At 51.9% G+C, this 20,010-nt stretch overlaps 6 protein-coding genes across 6 annotated transcripts; 2 read left to right on the top strand and 4 right to left on the bottom strand.

Annotated features, from left to right (window-relative positions):
* Nucleotides 1-296: 296 nt before the first annotated feature.
* Nucleotides 297-2,292, bottom strand: GNI_125580 (hypothetical protein; the record flags this gene model as incomplete). Its single annotated transcript, XM_011133703.1, has 1 exon — nucleotides 297-2,292. A coding segment is annotated over one exon (1,996 nt), but the record flags the coding sequence as incomplete, so codon positions are not given.
* Nucleotides 2,293-2,464: 172 nt separating this feature from the next.
* Nucleotides 2,465-7,144, bottom strand: GNI_125570 (hypothetical protein; the record flags this gene model as incomplete). The annotated part of the gene is made up of 1 exon (XM_011133702.1): nucleotides 2,465-7,144. The coding sequence occupies one exon, from the start codon at nucleotides 7,142-7,144 to the stop codon at nucleotides 2,465-2,467; it is 4,680 nt and encodes a 1,559-aa protein (XP_011132004.1).
* A 16-nt stretch (nucleotides 7,145-7,160) lies between these two features.
* Nucleotides 7,161-12,617, bottom strand: GNI_125560 (DNA-directed RNA polymerase; the record flags this gene model as incomplete). The annotated part of the gene is made up of 1 exon (XM_011133701.1): nucleotides 7,161-12,617. One exon carries the CDS (start codon nucleotides 12,615-12,617, stop codon nucleotides 7,161-7,163), a length of 5,457 nt encoding a protein of 1,818 aa, XP_011132003.1.
* A 551-nt stretch (nucleotides 12,618-13,168) lies between these two features.
* Nucleotides 13,169-15,145, top strand: GNI_125550 (glycosyltransferase family protein; the record flags this gene model as incomplete). The annotated part of the gene is made up of 1 exon (XM_011133700.1): nucleotides 13,169-15,145. The coding sequence occupies one exon, from the start codon at nucleotides 13,169-13,171 to the stop codon at nucleotides 15,143-15,145; it is 1,977 nt and encodes a 658-aa protein (XP_011132002.1).
* Nucleotides 15,146-15,410: 265 nt separating this feature from the next.
* GNI_125540 (hypothetical protein) lies at nucleotides 15,411-17,048 on the top strand (the record flags this gene model as incomplete). The annotated part of the gene is made up of 1 exon (XM_011133699.1): nucleotides 15,411-17,048. The coding sequence occupies one exon, from the start codon at nucleotides 15,411-15,413 to the stop codon at nucleotides 17,046-17,048; it is 1,638 nt and encodes a 545-aa protein (XP_011132001.1).
* A 505-nt stretch (nucleotides 17,049-17,553) lies between these two features.
* Nucleotides 17,554-19,986, bottom strand: GNI_125530 (hypothetical protein; the record flags this gene model as incomplete). The annotated part of the gene is made up of 1 exon (XM_011133698.1): nucleotides 17,554-19,986. One exon carries the CDS (start codon nucleotides 19,984-19,986, stop codon nucleotides 17,554-17,556), a length of 2,433 nt encoding a protein of 810 aa, XP_011132000.1.
* Between the last annotated feature and the right edge of the window lie 24 nt (nucleotides 19,987-20,010).

The following is a 20,010-nucleotide window of genomic DNA, read 5'->3' as shown; positions in this document are numbered from 1 at the left end:
AGTGGAGGTGCTAGACTCACCAGTGGAGGTGCTAGACTCACCAGTGGAGGTGCTAGATTCACCGGTGGAGGTGCTAGACTCATTAGTGGAGGTGCTACTAGACTCACCAGTGGAGGTGCTAGACTCACCAGTGGAGGTGCTAGATTCACCGGTGGAAGTAGTGCTAGTGCTGCTGAGCTGAGCCGTGTTCGTGGAATAGGACGAAGTGCTGGTAGGAAGATTAGTAGAGCTGCTCAGCTCAGGGGAGCTACTTGAGCTAAGGAACAGAGTAGAGGAGCTGCTGAGATTGGTAGAACTGCTGAGGCCGATTGAACTGCTAATTTCAGTGGAGCTGCTGAAATCAGTGCAACTGCTTAAATCAGCAGAACTAGTGGAGCCGGTGGAGCTAGTGAGATTAGTAGAACTGCTCAGGTCGTTGGGACTGCTCAAATCGGTGGAGCTGCTTAGGTCAGTGGAGCTGCTGAGATCGGTGGAGCTGTTCGAATCGGTGGAGCTGCTCGAATCGGTGGAGCTATGAAGACTAGTAGAAGTAGTGTCGGAGGAGCGGGCCGTGTCGCTTGAGGAGGTGGTAGACGGGTTGCCCAGGAAACTGTTTGAGGCGGGTTCTTCGATGGTAGAAGACTCGAGAATTGTCGCAGTGGTAGCAGACGTCTCTGTGGGGCCGGAGTCTGACGTTGAAGTGTCGTGTGTCTGTGCAGAGAACAAGATGTCCGGTACAGCTTGGGTGACGGTGGACTCGTCAGAAGTATTCGACAAGTATGAAGAAGACGACGCTGCTTGGTCTGAAGCAGTATGGTCTGAGGCAGTATGCCCTGAAGCAGTATGGTCTGTAGCGGTGTGGTCATCTTCGTCTTGACGGAACAGGTCTTTGAGATCAAAGCCCTTAAGGCGCATGGGGAGTCGGAAGGCGGGATCTGGGTTCGGTCTCCGGGTCGTGGCCCTCAGCGGTTGGGCATCGTAGTCGGGGGTGGCGTAGGGGTGGTTTGTGGAGGGGGCGGGAGTTGTCCGAGCGGGACCGCGGAGGTAGTAGACCTCGAGCGGATCTTCGTAGAGTACGCCGTGGGGCACGCCCCAGGCCTCGAGGTCCCACGGCTCCATTCCCAGTTCTTCTTGGACCAGGGCCGGGCCCGTACTGGTCTCCTCAAGGCCCTCATACAGCCATAGTCGTGCCCAGTCCTCCAAATCCTCATCTGCCAGTCGCACACCCAGTCCCAGCGTCGTAAACGACGGTCGTCCGCTGGGCCGGACTGAAGACAGACCGTCCGACTGGGTGGTAGCCGTTGGTGGGCGATTCGTTAGGTCTGCGCTGGCCTGATAGCTGCTAGACGACTTGGTTGAAGCACTAGCCATCGCCTCCGTGGTCGAGAGACCTACCGCCGCAACACCCTCGCTAGTAGACGGCTGCAGGGCGGTGCTTCTGGTAGACGTTTGGAGCCCGGTGGTAGCACCCGTATCCGACGACGGCTGGATGCCAGTGGGGAACGTGTGTCCCCCGTCGACAGTCATCGAGCCCGTCTCGAACAGAGAGGATTCTGCCGACGTTTCTCTCATGTCTGTCTCTCCCCTGTCTACCTTGTAGACATGTGTCTTGTTCGCTTCTGTCTTATTAGCTTCCTTCTTGCTGGTCTCCAGCATGTTACTTGTCTCCTGCTTGCTACTGGTCTCCAGCTGGCTGGCTGACTTGGTGTGGAGCAAATCCTCGGCATCCCGGACAGCTGTCGGTCTGGTTGTTGCGGAGTCGGTCTCGAGTGTTAACCATTCGGGTGTGAGCCACTCGGGTGTCCTCGGCGGTGTTAACGGCTCGCCCGGCGCCGTCGGGCCAGCGACGTCGACTGGGTGCCAGCCGCGTGGCCACTCTACCAAGTGGGTTGACCAGAGTCTCGATAAGTCGGCGTCCTGGTCCCACCGTCCAGAGTCCGGAGCCGGCCGATTGTTTCGGGACGCACGACCTGAAGGCCTACCGCCTCCTGAAGGTGTCCCACCGCCCGTGGGTACCCCGAACCGGCTCGTGGGTACCCCGAACCGGCTCGTGGGTACCCCAAACCGGCTCGTGGAAGGCGGCTCTGCTCGGTAGCCATAGTTGAGGTTGAAGTCGTTCAGGGCGTTAATGAACGAGCCATCCGACCAGGGTTTGCGGGCGCGCGAATGTAATTCTTCATTAATCGTGTCGCTGATGTCGAATCCCGCCACCGGCACGCTCTGTAAACGCCGTTCTCTCGCCAAACTAGCACGCTCCAGGTCTCGTACCAGAATAGCTGGGAGCATGTCTTCGATTAGGTAAGCCAATCTCATCTCAGTACTCTAGCAAGTGATCTATTACTATCGGCAGTAACCACCTAGCCTCTTCGAGGTCTATCCCAGCTCAGCAATCCCAGCTCAGTACGTGGGGTCAACAAGTATATCCTAACGGTATATCCCACAAGCAGCAGTTTATCCCAGTGGTTGGTTGGTTCCCTGAGGAAGTTTAGAAAAAGCTATTAAGCTTGGGTTCATCGAGCCCCAAGCCGTCATCCGGTCGGTACCCTTTTTTAGGGACGAGGGGTGTGGGATCAAGGCTCTGAGTGTCGAGACTGCGACCAGCAAAAGGCGTACATACCTGCCCTTCATTCCAGCCCTTCCCGAGCACGAGATTGCCCAGATGATCCGGAGGAGAACGTCTAGCGGGGTAGGTGAGACGCACGGGCGAAGAGACCACTAGAGGGGATTTGTGTACTCGCGACCATTTCCGTTCCAGCGTCAACAAACGGTCCAGCCGCCCGTCCGGCGGTGCTGGCGATGTGGAGGACCCCAACGGAGAATTTGTCAGGCCCAGGGGCGCCGCCGACACGGAAGAGAAAGACCAAACCGAAGAGGAAGGCCAAACCGAAGCGGAACGCCAAACGGAAGAGGAAGGATCCTCACCTAGTCCAGGATCCTCACTTTGTCCAGGATCCTCACCTTGCCCAGAGTTCTCATCCTGTTCGGGGTTTGCAGTCCGATTCAGAGCCAGACACTCGTTCCGTTCAAGGGCGATGCTTTCCGGACTCTGCACCTCTGGACTGTAGCCGAAACGTGGAGCGCCTCCTCCGCGCCGTGCGGCTCGGGAAGGCGAGAGCGATGTCTGCGACGGCGACGGCGGTTGACCGCCAGTACAATCTCGTGTGCTGGCTATCGGATGGACCTCGTCCGCGTGAAACTCCGAAGCCACGCTGCTCGGGTTGCTGTCCTTGAACGTGTCGCGCCACACTAACGCGTTGTCGAACGCGGCGCTTCGGTCAAACGCCGCACCTGGGTCTAGCCTTTGGTCGAAGGCCTGACTTTGGTTGAAGGCCTGACTTTGGTTGAAGGCCTGACTCCGGTCGGCTAGGCTGGACAGGGACTGACTGTCTGACGGGGGTGGGGTTCCCGGTAGGTGCGGAGCGGGCGAGACAAATCTGCCCCGGTAGCCAACCAAGGTTTCATCTTCAAGCTCCGGAGTCGGCTGGACCTTTGGGCTCGGCTGGACCTCGGAGCTCGCCTGGACTTGCGAATCCGCCTGGACCTCCTTTCGTGTGGGGTCCTGGGAATCGCCGACGGGGTCGTCGACGGGGTCTTCCTTCTCGTGGAGGAATGACTGGCAGCCGAAGCGGCCGGAAAGAACGGGGGAATCGCCTACGGGTCGTCGGACGACCAGGATCGGGTGCGAAGGCGGTTGCTGCGAGTTGCTGACCGAACTGCAACTCTGAAGTAACCGGAAATCACCTCGGCCAAGTGCCTCACGACCGAATTCCCTTTGTGTAAAGAGCGGTGTCAACCGCTCCGAGGGTGACCCCTGAGTCGCACAGGGCCCCGCACCCGCTTCCGGACTTCGAACCGCTTCGGGAGCCGCGGGCTTGTAATCCGGCGCGGGGTCTTCAGCAGTCGCCGGAGGATTTTTAGCTTCCAGAGATTCTTTTTCAGTCGCAGAAGGATCCTCAACCTCAACCCGGGGTCCAGAGTCCGGCTCAGAACGGCTGGGGGTCCGGGGCGCCTTCTCGGCGTACCACGGATCTGCGTAGAGTCGCCAGAATCCGCCGCTGGAATCCAAACCTCCGGAACCGAGCCCGTTGAGGTGGCTGGAATTCGCGGCCACGGAACTCACGGCGCTCCTGAGGGGCGGTGAGCGTGCCAAGACCGATAAGTTTAGTGGTGGCACCGCCACCCGACACGGTCGACAAACGCCGTCTGGTCGTAGGAGGAACTGGTCATTATTCGGTGCCGACTCATTTAGCGCCGACTCGTCGAATGGCCACTCGGCTGATGGTGACACGGCAGACGGCTCCATGGCAGATGGCGACTCGGCGGGTGGCAAACTTCCTCTTGGGTAATCTACCGAGTGTATTGACTGGCTCATCAATTCTAGACTATCTAAGCTAAGGGCGTGCCTGGTCGCCGAGCCTTCTTCTACGCAACCAAGACCGAGCCCGATGGTGGGACCGAGTCCAGTGGCGGGACCGAGTCCAGTGGTGGGACCGAGTCCAGTGGTGGGACCTAGTCCAGTGGCGTCCGCGGGCACGGCGAACTCGTGGCCCACACTCTCCTGGTCGGCAGCTTCCTCGGCGGGCGCTGCGTCTTCCGGCGGCCATGAGCACGACGCCGTCGCACACTCGTGCGGACTTTCGCGGACAGTCGAAGTCGGCGAGTAGAAACGCAACCCGTCCGCACCTCTCTGCGTCGCCGCTTCGCTCCTCGCCGTTTCACCAGGCCTCGAAGACGCGTCGCGCACAGTCGTCCAGAAGTCCGAATGTCGGAACGCGTGCGCACGCGCAGCTCCCGGCCTTTCCCGGCGCTCCACCTCAGCCAGACCGGCGGTCTCCAGAGCCCCAGGCTCTCGGCGGGCTGCGGACACACAGTCGCTGGCGTCACACCCTTCGGCCACTAACTTGCTGGCGCCAGTATCGTAGTGGTTAGACGCACACTCTTTAACCCCACAGTCGCTGGCGCTAGACTCGTTGACGGGTGCAACCTCGTTACCAGCGACGTCGGTTGCGTGCTGGATCTCTGCGGCGGAAGGAGTGCTGGAAGGAGCTGGTCGAAGTTGGGCATTCGTCGACGGTTCTGTGGTCGTCGTATCGACGCAGTCGCGTTTGACTGCTTCGCTGCGAACTTCTTCCAGGCGGTGGCCGGTGTCCTTTGGAGCGTCATTCGGAACCGTTCCTCTCAGACCGGCCACAGTCTCGCCCCGCGGTGCCTGGAGGTGTTTCGACAAGTCGATTCGCAAGTGTAGAGTGATGCTAAGCGGCTCCTCTCCTGCGGCGGCTGCCGCGCAGGTCGGTGCTTTGACCGCACGGGCGTCCGTGCACCCCGGGTTTCGAAGATCCACTATATGGCGAGAGTCTCGATATCTCCCGTGCTCTTTCGGCCTGCCATACTCCTTCGGCCTGCCGTACTCCTTCAGTCGCCCCTGCTCTCTCGCTCTTCCTTGATCCCTCGATCTCCCACGACGGTTCGCAGTTCCCCCAAGGAATGGGGATCCCAGTAATCCCCCACCCCGTTCTTCACGACCTCGACCCCGGCCTTCACGACCTCGACCCCGGTTTTCACGACCTCGACCCCGGTCTTCACGACCTCGACCCCGGTCTTCACGACCTCGACCCCGGTCTTCACGACCTCGACCCCGGTTTTCATGACCCCGACCCCGGTCTTCATGACCCCGACCCCGGTCTTCGCCATGGTCCTCATAACCTCGGTCTTCGCCATGGTCCTCATAACCTCGGTCTTCGCCATGGTCCTCATAACCTCGGTCCTCATAACCCCCGCCTTCAGAAGCACGGTCCTCATAACCCGGGTCTTCATCAACCAGATCGCGCGGAGTCAGCGCTCCAACATGGATCCCCACTCCGGACTGCAATCGTTCCCATTCCGCCGCAAGCTGTCGTTGAGTCTGCAGCTCGCGCAATCCAGCACGTTCGCCTCTGCTCTCATCCCGCCCAGATTCTTGGAGACCACCGACTTGGATCGTCTTCCGACCATTAGGAAGTACCAGTGTCGGAGTTAGCGGAATACGAGAAGTGTCCGGAGCGCCGCTACTGGATGTCTCAAAGAAGGTGCCGCTCCTTTCATAGCTACCGGAAATGCCACGCAGTATGTAAATGGTGTGTGCGAACGTGTTTGTGTATGAACGTCTGTGAACATCTGTGACAGTGCCATACTTGTTGGTAGCACCGTCAGCCGTTTCTCGTGCGGATTGCGCATCTGCTGACAATGTGCTGGTTGCAGTCACGAACTTTGCGCAAAACGGAATTCGGTAGACCGGACGTTGGTTCGATGATGGGAGTTCCTTCTGAAGAGGAAGGGAATCATCGGTCCCTTGCGGTAGAGACTGCCTGGAGACCATGGCTGCACCGGAGACGGTGGCCAAGGGGTCGAGCAAGTAGGTGGAACCGAGACAGCCCGGTGGCGAGTCTGAGGAAGAGCTTCCCGAGACGAGCTGCTTGGCTGAACCGAGTTGGTTAGGTCGCCAACCAACTTCTCGCGAGCAGCAGCCTTCTCTCGAGTAGTCTTCTCGTGGGGACGATGTATTTCTGGGCGACGCGCTGAGGGAGGAGACATGTGCCAATGACAGGTCAGGCTGGTCGCAGCGCCAGGACCCGGCTACCAAGCCCTCATAGGATGTTTCCCGACCTTCGGACCATAGCGGTTCATTTCGAGGCGGGGTCCCAGGGAAGTTGGCGTTAAGTCCCCGTTCTGGAGTCACGTCATCGGCCTGAGTTATTCCTTCGGTGCGGTAGTCCTGGTATATTGCCGCTCTCAGAGGATCCAGGAGGTCTATGGGTATTTCAATACCGTCAGACTCCTCTCGATTGTACTCCACCGGCCGGTCATACTGAACCGGTCGGTCATACTGAACCGGTCGGTCATACTGAACCGGTCGGTCATACTGAACCGGCCGGTCATACTCTGCTCGGTATAGTTGTGGTAGGTATGAGGTTTGCTGTGGCAGGATTGGGCCGATTTTGGGAGAGTCGGAGCGGGACTGAACATTTCGATTATTAAGGACGGGGCAGGTACGTGTTGCAGAGTGGTTCATTGGCTCCAAGGTGCTTTCATTCAGCGAGTCCCCAAGAAGAGGCGCTCGCCAGGCGTCATTGTTCCGTGGCTCGTGCAACGACCCAGCAATCGGAGATGCTGGTTGTGCGAATTTCATGGTAAAAAGAAAAAGCTCACTTCCTCGAACGCTTGGCGGGCGGTTCGCGTGTCTGAGCGCCACTGGTCAGCGGTTGACCAATGGGTAGTGTTTCGGTGAGAGCAGCTGAGTGGGCCATGACCTCTGGTTCGTTTGGTTGTGTCGCGTCAGTGGCAGTCATATAGTCCGGAAGAGCCAGAGGGGTACCCCCAGCATCTGCGCCCTCCTGTTCTGGCTCGATGGCCATCATGGTCTGATGTTCGAGTCTCTTTTGAATTCTAGCAAGGAGGAAGGTTTTTCGTTGTGGTTTATTGTAGACGCCTGGTGGTTTCTGAAGTACGTCAAAGGCGCCCGTCCCAACGGCCACTCGACTGCCGAGAATGATGGCTTCACTAACCCCCTTGACATGTTCCGATTTACGGTGTACGGCGGCTTCGAATAAGTGTTCATTTGTTTCTTCGAAGGAGGCGAGACAAAGGACGCTGGCGCGCATTTTTTGGATACCATGTCGCGAGATGCCGAGTACCTCTCCTCGGAAGGTCATGACGTCTCCGAGAAGGAGCATGTGCCGTATATCTATGTCCATGCTGTAGGCGTCCATGCAGCCTTTGATCTCCGAAATGATCACTTGTCGTGCGGCTTCAATACCGAGGACGTCCTTGACTTCCATGATACTATTGCACCCGACTCGGTTGCCATCGACACCTTCTACACCCATGATCTGGCGCAGTCCTTCCCCCTCAACAGCTAGTGAATATTCATTCAACTCTTCCTCACCATTTCCCTTCTCACCATTTCCCTTCTCACCATTTCCCTTAGACTTGGTTTGAACGATACACCTCCGGACTGTCTTCATTCCACATACAGACACATGGGGCAGACTATCCATGAGTGCTGTTAACTGGAAACTAAGCCCATTAACGCCCTCTCGTGTTCCTGGTGGTTTGACAATGAGTTTGTACTTGTGCACTATTTCAATTAATCCTTCACGCATCTTCAACTTACCTACCGTACCCTGTTCCAATATCTTAGCACACACACGTTCTGCATCCACCTCCAAAAAGTTATTCTGAATAGCATCTTTACTTAAACGAACAACTACCCAAGCTCCCTCAGGTGACAACACTTGCTTTACATACCGACATACCTGACCCAGAGAAACACATTGTAACTGCCCCTTAACCATTTGCGCGAATGAAAACGAATTCTTATTCAACGCTAATGGCACTGTCAGAATAGGCGTACCAATCTTCGATGCTGCATTAATAATCTCCTTAATACGCGGCACACCCAACGTAACATTCATACTAGCCACACCCGCAAAATGAAATGTCTTCAACGTCATCTGAGTACCCGGCTCACCTATCGATTGAGCACCAATCGCTCCTACCGCCTCACCTGGCTCAATCAATGCTCGGTTGTATTTCTGCCACAGCAACACACATAAATCATACACATTCTCCAATGTCACCCAACGAGATACTTTCCAACGCTCCTTCACTATCGTTCCATCAAACCTGCCCGCCAACGCCGTCTCCGCGCTCCCCTCCTTTTCATCATCCACCAAGAACATACTTCTCAACCCAGTCCCGACGACCTCTCCTCCCGTGGTAATAGCCACCTCTCCTCCCGTGGTAATAGCCACCTCTCCTACGGCGCGTCGTTGTTGATAATCCTGATGCATTTTCTTCGCGTGTCGATAATACCACAAACGACGTTGGAGCGGATGAATTTCCGCCACGCCGACTGCATCGGCTACGTCGACTGGCTCAGCTACGGCGACTGGGATAGGGTTGGAGGCGAAGTAGCTGCGGAGTCGAAGCCGGTCAACCGCGCAGTCTTCGCGGTAGACATTGACCACTGCTTCGTACTCCGCCTGATCGAGTGCCGGTACCTCCTGATTGTTTTCACGATCGGTCGCCAATTGCTGAGCCTGTTGTTGACACCAGCGCATCACCTCTTCGCCGAACACGCGAAGACGTGCGGTCTTGGGCTGATGTGTCGGTGCCTCTGAGCGGGCGGCATTTTCGCCCACAGTAACCGTGCTGGGTTCGATTTCGCGAGTGCGCGGTAGTAGCCATTGCATCCACTGTAGAAACTCGTATGGCAAGAGTGGCGCCAGGCGTTTGGCGGCCGGTAACTCCTTAATCACACACATCCACACGACTAAGTGATTTCGTATTTGCGCGAGTGCACGCTGCTCCCTCCTTGCCCATTCCGGCTGTCGCTCGTCGGGGGCGAAAACCGCCGTCGAGTCTACCCCATCGCCGCCGAGAGAACGTGCAATTTGTCGGGCCAGCGCGACTTTTTGCCTCAAGTGTCGGGGTAACTCGCTCAAGTCCTCGGCCGCGGGACGCGCCGCGAGGTATTGCTGCACACGCCGCATTAACGGTACATCTGAGACGGGCGGCAGAATTGCGTCTGGTGAGGCCGGTTTGACTGCGTCCGCTGCGCTTGTCAGCATTTGGTCGTGCAGCCCGTGCTTTGCTCCGGCACAGGGATTCAGGTCGTGACTTGAATGAGCCACCAATTGTGGGTCGTTAACATGAGGACGTGTATTCAAACCCTGGCGTGGGTGGTTGGGATCTGGTCGTCGGTTGGGATCTAGTCGTCGGTTGCGTAGTTCCTGTTGGCTGAGGGCATTAAGTAGATCGGGTTTCAGGCGTTTTAGTGTCCGAACATGTAAGAAGGCGGCGGTCAGGTCGACGAGATCGGTTTTTTTTTCCATGAGTTGTGGGTTCAATCCGTCATCTCCGTAAACAAACTGGACGACCTGTCCGTCGGAAGTGCGTACGGTACGATCGTACTTGACGCTGAGATCTTCGAGTGCCTTAACTAGACGGCGTTGCATGTAGCCTGTATCTGCGGTTTTTACGGCTGTGTCTACAAGTCCTTCTCTACCTGACATGGTATGGAAGAAAAACTCATCAGGACTAAGACCAGTATAGAAGCTGTTTGCAACAAAGCCCTTAGCCTTGGGTGAGCGTACCTGTTTGGGGGCATAGTGAGGTAAAGTTCGTTTTACGAAGCCATCCCAGATTCGCTTACCATTCACATTCTGTTGACCTACTAAGCAAATCATTTGTGCCATATTAATAAGTGCACCTTTGGCACCTGATAGGAACATGACTAATGGTTTATTCAGTGGTTGTAATTTGGCAACGGATAATTCCCCTCCTTTAGTACGTAGATCATCTAATACTGCCTTGGAGCGATTTTCAAGTGTTTGTTCTAGTGTACAACCGGAATCAGGTAACATACGACCGGTTCTATGTGCCTCAACTAAGGCATCTACTCTTCCAAAACCATCCTTTAACATTTCCTCTTTCAATTGGGTGATCACCGCGGTCGGGGTTACGTCATCTATGCCAATGGTCATACCACGATTGGCGAACCACCGGCCTGTTAACTTCGCAACCCGACCCATTATTTCCGCGGCAACGGCGGCAGTATTATCTCGAATAAGATGAAAGAACAGACCTTCCTTAGAGCCACCACCTAGAACTTTTTTACCAAGCGCACCACACATAATTTCAGAGTGTTGAATAATGACATAACCATCATGTCTGCACATGAAAGCGGGTGTAATAAACTCTTGTTCACGACCATTTTTGGGTTTCTCGAAATCACGCTCCTTAAGCTCAAAATTAACCACGACTTTTGCCTTACGATTTGGTCGTAATAATAAATTATAAAGTTGCTTACCACTCCACAATTCCATAGGCTTAAGAATACAAGGTGGTGGCATATCGATATGAAGTAAACCATCGCTAAAATATCCACAATATAAGGTAAATTTATCTCGCGGTAAGAATACATCTTTATGTGTAATCATCCAAGAACCTGATAAGAAATCTTGAGTAGCTGCGATGAGTGGTTCCCCATTCTTGGGTGTAGTTAGATTGTTGGTAACACCCATCAGATGTAATGCTTCAGCTTTAGCTTCAAGTGTTTGTGGTAGATGACAATTCATTTCATCACCATCAAAATCAGCATTGTAAGGTGAGCACACACACTCATTAAAACGAAGTGTTCTCCAGGGCATAACACGTGCGCGATGTGCCATAATACTCATTCGATGTAGTGATGGTTGTCTATTAAATAGCACCATATCATCTTCCCATAGATGTCGTTCAACTAAGTCTCCAAATTGTAATGAAGCTGCTACCTGTCGTCGATTTACAAATTTCAATGACGTACGGAAATCCTCACCCTTACGTGTAATTGATAATGCTCCCGGCCACTCATCAGGACCACGTAATACACAGGAACGTAATCTGTCAAGATTGTAAGGTGCTACACGTTCAGGGAATGTTAGACGCATAGCACTCCATTGTGGTACTACCACACACGGAATTGGACAATTCGGGTCCGGAGAAATGACAGTACGTCCACTAAAGTCCACACGCTTACCAGACAAATTACACCTGAATCTACCTTCTTTTCCTTTTAAACGCTGAGCCACACCACGACCTACTTTCGCACTACCACCACCACCACTACCACCAAAACCGTTGAGAGAGTTTAATGCCGCTTCCAATTGAGGATAATCAGTATTTATGAATCGCACCGCATTCAGCTGCAATGCCTCCATCTGAGAAACAACTCCCGGCAATTGAAATCCTGACTCTGCCGCTTCCTCGATCTGGTTCGATAATTGAACAATATCTTTTACCGTCGCTGTCAGGTCATCCTCATTTGTACCCGCATCACCCAGTGTGATGGACGGTCGGATCGATGACGGTGGAACTGGGAATACGGTGATGAGCAAATTTTCTGGCTTCGACACGAATAAAACCTCACGATCAATTAATGGAATTTTAGAGAAAATTCGATACACTGAAGAGGCATCGAGATCCTCAATTATCTTCGATATCTTCCCATCAGCCTCCTTCACCTTAATTTCATGCTGTAACTTCATAAATTTGTCCGCAGTACCCTGATTAATTCGACGCAACATACCTTGATTACCGTCACAGTAACAACATCGATCCACCTTCTTGCTCGCTTCAACCAACGCCTTGAAGACCCTCATCTTATTTATATTGTCGCTTGCATTACGCCTCATCCGCCGTCGAAACATTTCTTTCTCTTCTCCAATGACTAATAACTTACTACAATTCTTACACACGCAATACAATATCAATAATGCGTGCTTGAAGAAACCCGGATGGAATATAGGAAACGGCAACTTCACATACCCCCAATGACCCACACACTCATCCCAACCGCCATTACAAGTCTGACAACGACCAACATTTTTATCTCGATCCGCCCGATTAGCACCCATATGTAAATCCATGGGACCAAATGGTAAAGGCTTCATAGTACCTGTTGTTGACTGCTGATAGAATCCCGGATGCGTCACACGAACCGCGGAATACTTCACAATATCATTCGCCGACAATATATCAAACGTTAACTCATCAATCTTCCAACCCACTTTTGTCTCTCGAACCACATCCTTCAATACAAATTGCTCCGCCAAATCCATGGCTTGTTAATGGTTTTCAGGCAGGAAGGGTTTTAGTAGGGCAAAAATCAAAATCGGATGGTAAAGGTAGGTCGGATGGTAAAGATAGGTTGGATGGTAAAGATAGGTCGGATGGTAAAGATAGATTGACTCATTTGTGGCTAGCCAGGGAAATGGTTCAAGGTGCAAGTGGTTAGGTGTGAGGTGAGGTAAGGTTCTAAGTTTGTGTTGGGTCATGGAAAAAGGTGTTGTGAAATTATAATTCCAAAATGCAAGATCAAGGGTGGTGGCGGCAGTTATCTTCACCAATTCATTTGAATGGATCGGAGATGATAGTATTAAGGCCGCGGTATGTCTTTGGCGTACTGTTGTCGCTGTGTTTTGGTTGGTTGTTATTCCAGGTATCATTTTTGGATGATGGAGAAGATCTAAGACGTCGTCTGGCGGTAGTTACTGAGGAGGGAATGGATCCGATTGCTAGTGAGCATATACCTGCATCATTATTATGGAGAAATCCGAAGATGCTGACGCACACACATAGGGCGGGTGAACCTGGTGTAGGTTACCATGAAATGGTATTACCAGACTCTTTGATTGAGGTTGTTGATGGTCCGGAGGAAGGGGTGGATGAGGGGGTTGAGGAACAGAGTGATGCAGTGCACAAGGATGATATCATGCGTGTGCCAGGTGAGAAGGAAGAATTTGATTTTGCACCTGATCGACTTTCACCTAGACTAGGTTTAGGTCGCAAGGTTGTGGGTGAGATGACGGAGACATATGGTTTTAGTAAGGACGAGGAATTTTCCATGATTTGGGAATACGGTATGGAAGATAAGTTGGTTGGTTATGTTGGTAATAAGGAGTTCATGAAGCAATTCCCTAAAGGATCACGTGGATACCTTAACTCATTGGCTGTTTTCCCTTATGCAGCTAACAAGGGTTTCCGTCGTTACCATGGTCGTGTAGGTGTATATCCCAATGGTACTCAAGCATGGGTCCCACAGGAAATGCCTCCGCCTATCGATTCTGTTAACAAGACCGCGGCACTCAAGAGGGGCGGTTTTTATCTCGATTTATCGAACGCTCTAGAACTTGATAGACAACCGAAGGATCATCGTTCAAGTGTGTGCAAGACTACTGGTTGGGATTATGAAAGTATGGGTGATGCATCAGTAGTCATTACCTTCTACAACGAACCACTTAGCACACTTTTACGGACAGTACATAGTGTGCTAAATAATACACCTCCACCATTACTGAGAGAGATTATATTGGTAGATGATCATAGCGCACTTCCGGAGGACCTACCGGGTGAAGACTTATACGAATATATCAAATTATTACCAAAGACCAAATTATTAAGATTACCGGAACGTCGAGGACTTGTATGGGCAAGATTAGCGGGTGCTCACGCAGCTCAAGGTAAAGTTTTGGTTGTGCTAGATTCACATGTAGAAGTGAATCCAGGTTGGTTAGAGCCTCAATTGGAGAGGATATCTGAGAGTCCTAAGTCGATTGTATTTCCCCAAATTTTATCTTTGGATTCCGAGAATTTTGAGTATAAGAAAGAAAGTGGAATCGGATGTTGGTTATCATGGAAATGGAATATGGTGGAGCAAGCATCCTTAACTGGTGAACTTAAGGATGATGCACCGATTCCTTCTGCGTCTATGGCAGGTGGTTTATTTGCTGTGGATTTATCATGGTTCTGGGAATTAGGTGGATATGATGAGGACTTTGCTATGTGGGGTAGTGAGAATGTTGAGATGGGTTTTCGAACATGGATGTGTGGTGGTAGATTGGAGTGTACACCATGCGCACTTACTTATCATATATATCGTAATGGTGGAGTAGGTTATAGTTCACCTGATAAATCTGTTTGGTTGAATAAGTTAAGAACAGCACGATTATGGATGGATGAACATTTTCTCATCGCCAAGGAATTCATTGATACTAAGGTATCTATAGGGAATGTGGATAAGATTCTGGAGCTTAAAGAACGATTAAAATGCAAACCATTTTCTTGGTTCTTAAAAAATGTGGATCCTACACATGAAATTCAGAGTCTTGAAGACGTACAAATTCTTGGTGAAATTCGCACTATCCAAAAACATAAAGGAGGAATTCAATGTCTTGATCTACTAGGCAATAAGGTCGGTGAACCATTCGGTGTGTTCGGGTGTCATAAACAAGGTGGTAATCAACGCTGGCTTAAAGATCGAAAGGGAAAACAAATAATATCTGCTCTAGATGATAGTAGATGTCTAGGTCGAGATAAAGAAGGTAATGCTAAACTTTACTATTGCTCCGAAGAAAGATATTCCGAAAATTGGATTTATAATAATAATACACAACATTTCGAACACCATGATGAAGATTATGGTGTTACATGTCTTGCCATCGATAAAGAACCTACTGTTGTTAAGTTCCTTGAGTGTGATGATAATGATTTAAATCAACTTTGGGAATTTGACATCTGGATTAAACCAGAATATGAACCTTTAGATTATTCTGACTCATACAAAAAACAACATTTTTCGTTACCTTGAACTTGAACCCACCATCTTGAACTCATTACCTTGAACCTATCATCTCTGATATGTCTGTTGGGTAGGACGCAATGTCTGATATGTCTGTTGGGTAGGACGCAATGTCTGATATGTCTGTTGGGTAGGACGCAATGTCTGATATGTCTGTTGGGTAGGACGCAATGTCTGATATGTCTGTTGGGTAGGACGCAATGTCTGATATGTCTGTTGGGTAGGACGCAATGTCCTAGTAATCAATTTTTAGAAACTTTTCCTTTCTGTGTATATGAGTCGAACGGCCGCCAGCGTAGCGTTGGCGTATCGGCATACTCGTCCTTTGGTTCTGGTGCCGGGGGTTGGTTGTCATCTGAGTCATCACGGAAGGGATCATTACCTTGTTAACGACGACAACTGTGTTGTAGCTGATCGTCGTCATAACAAAGGTCTGAAACTAAATTACAGTTACACTACTCTCGACCTGTCTTTGGACTCCTCTTTGGACCGTTGTGGAAACGAGCGTCCGTCGTTGCAAGTGGATCCATTTAATAAGGGACTAATTTTGAGTAATCCGGATGGGCTGTTATCTCGATATTCTCTGACGTTAGAAGAACACTGCAATGCCCCGATTCGCGATGGGAAAGAAGGAAGCAAGGAAGACCAGGGCAGGGAGCAGGGGAGGGAGAAAGGTAGGGAGAATGTTATTACAGAAGAGAAGGATGGCTTGCGAGCGAAGTTGGGTGGGTTCCAGAATTCTGCGAAGAGACGAGCCAAGTCGGTGTTGGGTTCGACTTTGGAACGTGTAAGCCCGTTGGGTAACAAGGTGTCGAAGGCCGTACGGAAGCCGAAGGCATTTGTGGGTGAGGAGCTCGGTGAGCATGCAGGAGAGTGCGTGGGTGACCGTGTCAGCGACGTAGCTTCCAGTATACTGTCTCGTGTTAAAAAGAGTAGCGTACCCGGTAAGGTTGCGTCTGCCGTTGCGTCTAATTACGTCGGTGAGAAGGCAGAAGATGCGGCAGATGACGGTGTAAGTACGGTAGTTACTAGCACAGTTGAGGCGGCATCCTCTGTGGTCACCAGCGTCCTTGGCTGCAGGACTGATCGGAACAACTTTGATGAGACAAGAGGACGCTCAGGACAGCCGCGGATAACCTATAAGTTGATGAAGGCCTTCCTCACTTGGGATAGTCTCCATGTCATTGGCCGCAAAGACCAAGGATTTAAACGACCAGACGCGGAAGCACATTTTGTTTTTGGAGACCGAAAGCCTCGAGCTGTTCTCGGGTTCATGTTTACCCAAGGCGCAGAGGAGGAAGAGGAATTACCCTTCATCAACTGGCTCTTTGGCGAAGACCGATTCGTCTCTCAAGTCGAGAGACAGATGACCAACTCTACTGTCGCTTCGACTGAAGACGAGCTCACACCGAGAAAAAAACGGACATTACGGGGAACGAGCAATGACGAGAGTGAACGGGAAATAAGCAATGAGGATAGGGAACGGGATAGGGGACGGGATAGGGGACGAGGATATAGGGGACGACAAGGGGAAAAGAGTGAGAAGAGACAGCAGTCGCGCGGACTGTTGTTTAAAGAGCGGTCAATCAGCAAGAAGTTATCCCGACAATTATCGGGAGAGCAGCGCACACGTGTGTGGCGCAATTTAGAGTCTTGGACGGTACCTTTTGAACAAGACAACCTGTTTAGTTTGCTGGACCCCAAGTGGACCTTTGTCCACTATCGCAGTCCGCTGTACGCCGGCGTCCAAGTTCCACTCATCGACTGGTACGTTGCGGATGTTCGCGTGTCCCCAGAACAACTACGCCTGCTTGTGAAGCCGAGTACATCTGGACGAGCACCCGACATCAACGCCAGCGTGCCTATGGGGATTGCGCATGTCAATTGCTACGTGCCTGCAAAATGCAATTAACGAACAAACAATCGAACGAACAAACGGGAAAGCAACTTGGTTCTCAGGAGATGAACCTTGCAGGACCACATGCGAAGATGCTTCGCAAGCACATGCAGGCTTAAGCGATGGTCGGTCTAGTACTACTGAGGGACTACTTGTGTAGTGAGGGACCAGGGATTACTTGTGTAGTGAGGGACCAGGGACTACTTGTATAGTGAGGGACCAGGGACTACTTGTATAGTGAGGGACCAAAGACTACTTGTATAGTGAAGGACCAAAGACTACTTGTACAGTGAGGGACCAGGGGCTACTTGTATAGTGAGGGACGTGTACTTTTTTGTATGATAAAAAGGGGACCGTTTGATTAGTATAGTGAAGGAGCCTATCTTCAAAACAAGTCTGGCAAAACAAGTCCCGACCAGGTCCGGGTCAGGGTTAAACCAACCTGGCCTTTTTGTGGACACCCTTCCACAGCGCGTGTGGGACACTCTTCTGCAGGGAGTGTTGGCCAGAGAGGTGTAAGTTATTTGGTCGCTAAAAAATTGAATAGAGAGTTCATGAGATAGTCTTCTCCTTCACCTTCAGCATCTTGTATGACAGGTCGTCGTGATGATTGATTGCGCAGAAACTTGCGCACGAAGCTGATGCGTGTATCCAATGGTTGTAATGGACTTTCGTTTTCGATTGCGAGACCAGGTTGCTCGGAAATTTTGATTAATTCATCCAAGTGTACTTGCATCATTTTGTTATCATGTGAGACATATTGAGCACACTTCATTTTGATATAGAGCACGCGGACAACACGGACCCATCGATGGTCTTTCAGAATTAGGTCCCAGTAACGTTTGGCTGATAATTGAAGTTCCTTCAAAATCAAACGCTTGGCCGTTAACTGAGCCTTCAACCTTGGCCACCAGGGAATGCTCCATGACCAGTCAATTTCCCTCCAGTCCAACGCGAAAATGTCAGCCAGCTCGTCGTTAGCCGGGCGGGCATTAGGTGGATTCGTGCCTGCGACCTTCGGGTCATTAGATCGGTTAGTTTGTCGGACGTGCGCTTTATAGTTGAGAATGGTTTGTTTAGCAAGGCTCCATAGGTAGCGGATAACGGCTCTTTGTCTGACGGCGGTGGGTAGTTTAGCACGTCGAGCGCAGATGCTGTACCAGCGTTCGACAAGTGCCTGTGGCGTGCGGATTGGTGCGCCTTCTTTGTATGGGAATTTGTGGCTTAGGGCGGTCCATGGAATTTGATGCAAGGCAGTTTTGGATCCGGTGGCTTCCTCAATCAGTTGGCAAAGGAAGTCTGATTCTTCATCGGTCCATAGATTCCGTTTTCGTGCAGCGCCTCCACGACTACCGAAGAGTGAGCCATTATGATGTTTAGCCCATTTGGGGAAGATTTCACAGACATCGGTGTCGAGAGTGAGAGCAGGCCGTAGTTCGTCGCCGTCCAAAACGTGCTCCAGGACTCCCGACTCAAGAGCAGCTTCCACATACCCACTACTATCCATTAATCGGTATGTATCACAACATTGTCGAGGTGATCGACCCAACTTAGCACTCACACTCAACCAGTTCAACCGTTGACCCTGTCGTATCCGATCACGATTATACTCTTGTACTAAACCGATGAGATGTAACTTCTCAACCTCAGTCCATGAACTGTGTGTGCGTGACCACACGTATAAACTCGCCTTCAGTCTCTGCACAATCGATGGTGCCTGCCTCTCAGGCAAAACACCCAACACTGCTGGCCAATGCTCAGACTTACGCGAAAACAATAATTCCTTCAGGAAACGCTGCACTCCTTCCAAACTTTTCAACCTCTCCACACGACCACGCAAACGTGAAGCGTGACCAGCAGGACCTAATATATCGATTTGTTTAGTACTTCGTAAACACACCCCCCCATCACTCGCCTCAACCCCCGTCTTGAAAGACTTCGCCGGTCGATTCATTAATTCCGAACTCGACGGGACTACCAGTCCCGACGATCGGGTGGCCACCGGAGTCAGGTCCTTGTCACTCTTGGCCAGCTCCTTGTCTCCGACCTCCAGCTCCTTGTCTCCGACCTCCAGCTCCTTGTCTCCGACCTCCAGCTCCCTGTCTCCGACATGCAGCTCCTTGTCTCCGACCTCCTGGAGATTATCTGCTTCGTCGAGGAAGAAAATCGAAGCACTCACAGGCGGCAAGCCGTCTCCATGGGCAGGGGCTTCAGCTTTGCCCGCCAGCGAATATCCTGCCGAGCTGTCTGCTGAGTCGCCCCTCGGCGTCTCCGTCAATAACCCCTGGACGAGCGAGCTCGTCTTATATTCGTCGCTAGCACCCCCGCTGGACGTGTCTGAAGCAGCCGTTAAAGGCGTATTCGCGTCCTGCGTGTCCGCGTCCTGCGTATCAGGAGCTTGGGTCTCCTGCGTATCGCCTAGCCCTGACTTCGGCTTCGCTTCTAAATCCGGTCCTGGTCCTGATTCCGGTCCTGGTCCTGATTCCGGTCCTGGTCCTGATTTCGGTCCTGGTCCTGATTCCGGTCCCGATTCCACTTGTACTTGTACGTCCATCTCGACATCCATGAGCTCCCAGTCTTCGGGGCTACGATCCAAAACGTCTTGGCTCGCATTCATGTACTCTGCGAGTTGATGCTCGTAGAGGTCGTCACGGTCGGGCTCGTCACGGTCGGCCTCGTCACCGTCGGGCTCGTTGCGTTCGGGATCGGCAACTCCGTACTCATCTATATTCAGCTGCTGGATGTAACCTTCACGATGTGCCAACTCTGCAATCTTGGACAGCAACAAGTAATCCTCCTCCAACGTAAATCTACCCCTCACAGGCTCCACCACCATCGCCTCCTTCCACCGCCGGCTGGCGACGCTCTTCACCCTGCGACGCACCTCCAAACCCCCGTGCATGGCATTAAAAAATCGACCCGCCTCGACCGTGAGTTTACTGTCGGTCGTCATAAGCTTGGCACATATTCCACCCCC

The sequence above is a fragment of the Gregarina niphandrodes genome (assembly GCF_000223845.1).
Source record: "Gregarina niphandrodes unplaced genomic scaffold scaffold00031, whole genome shotgun sequence".
NCBI lineage: Eukaryota > Apicomplexa > Conoidasida > Eugregarinorida > Gregarinidae > Gregarina > Gregarina niphandrodes.
The sequence above is the reverse complement of the archived record's forward strand: the minus strand, read 5'-3'. Positions and strand labels throughout refer to the sequence as shown.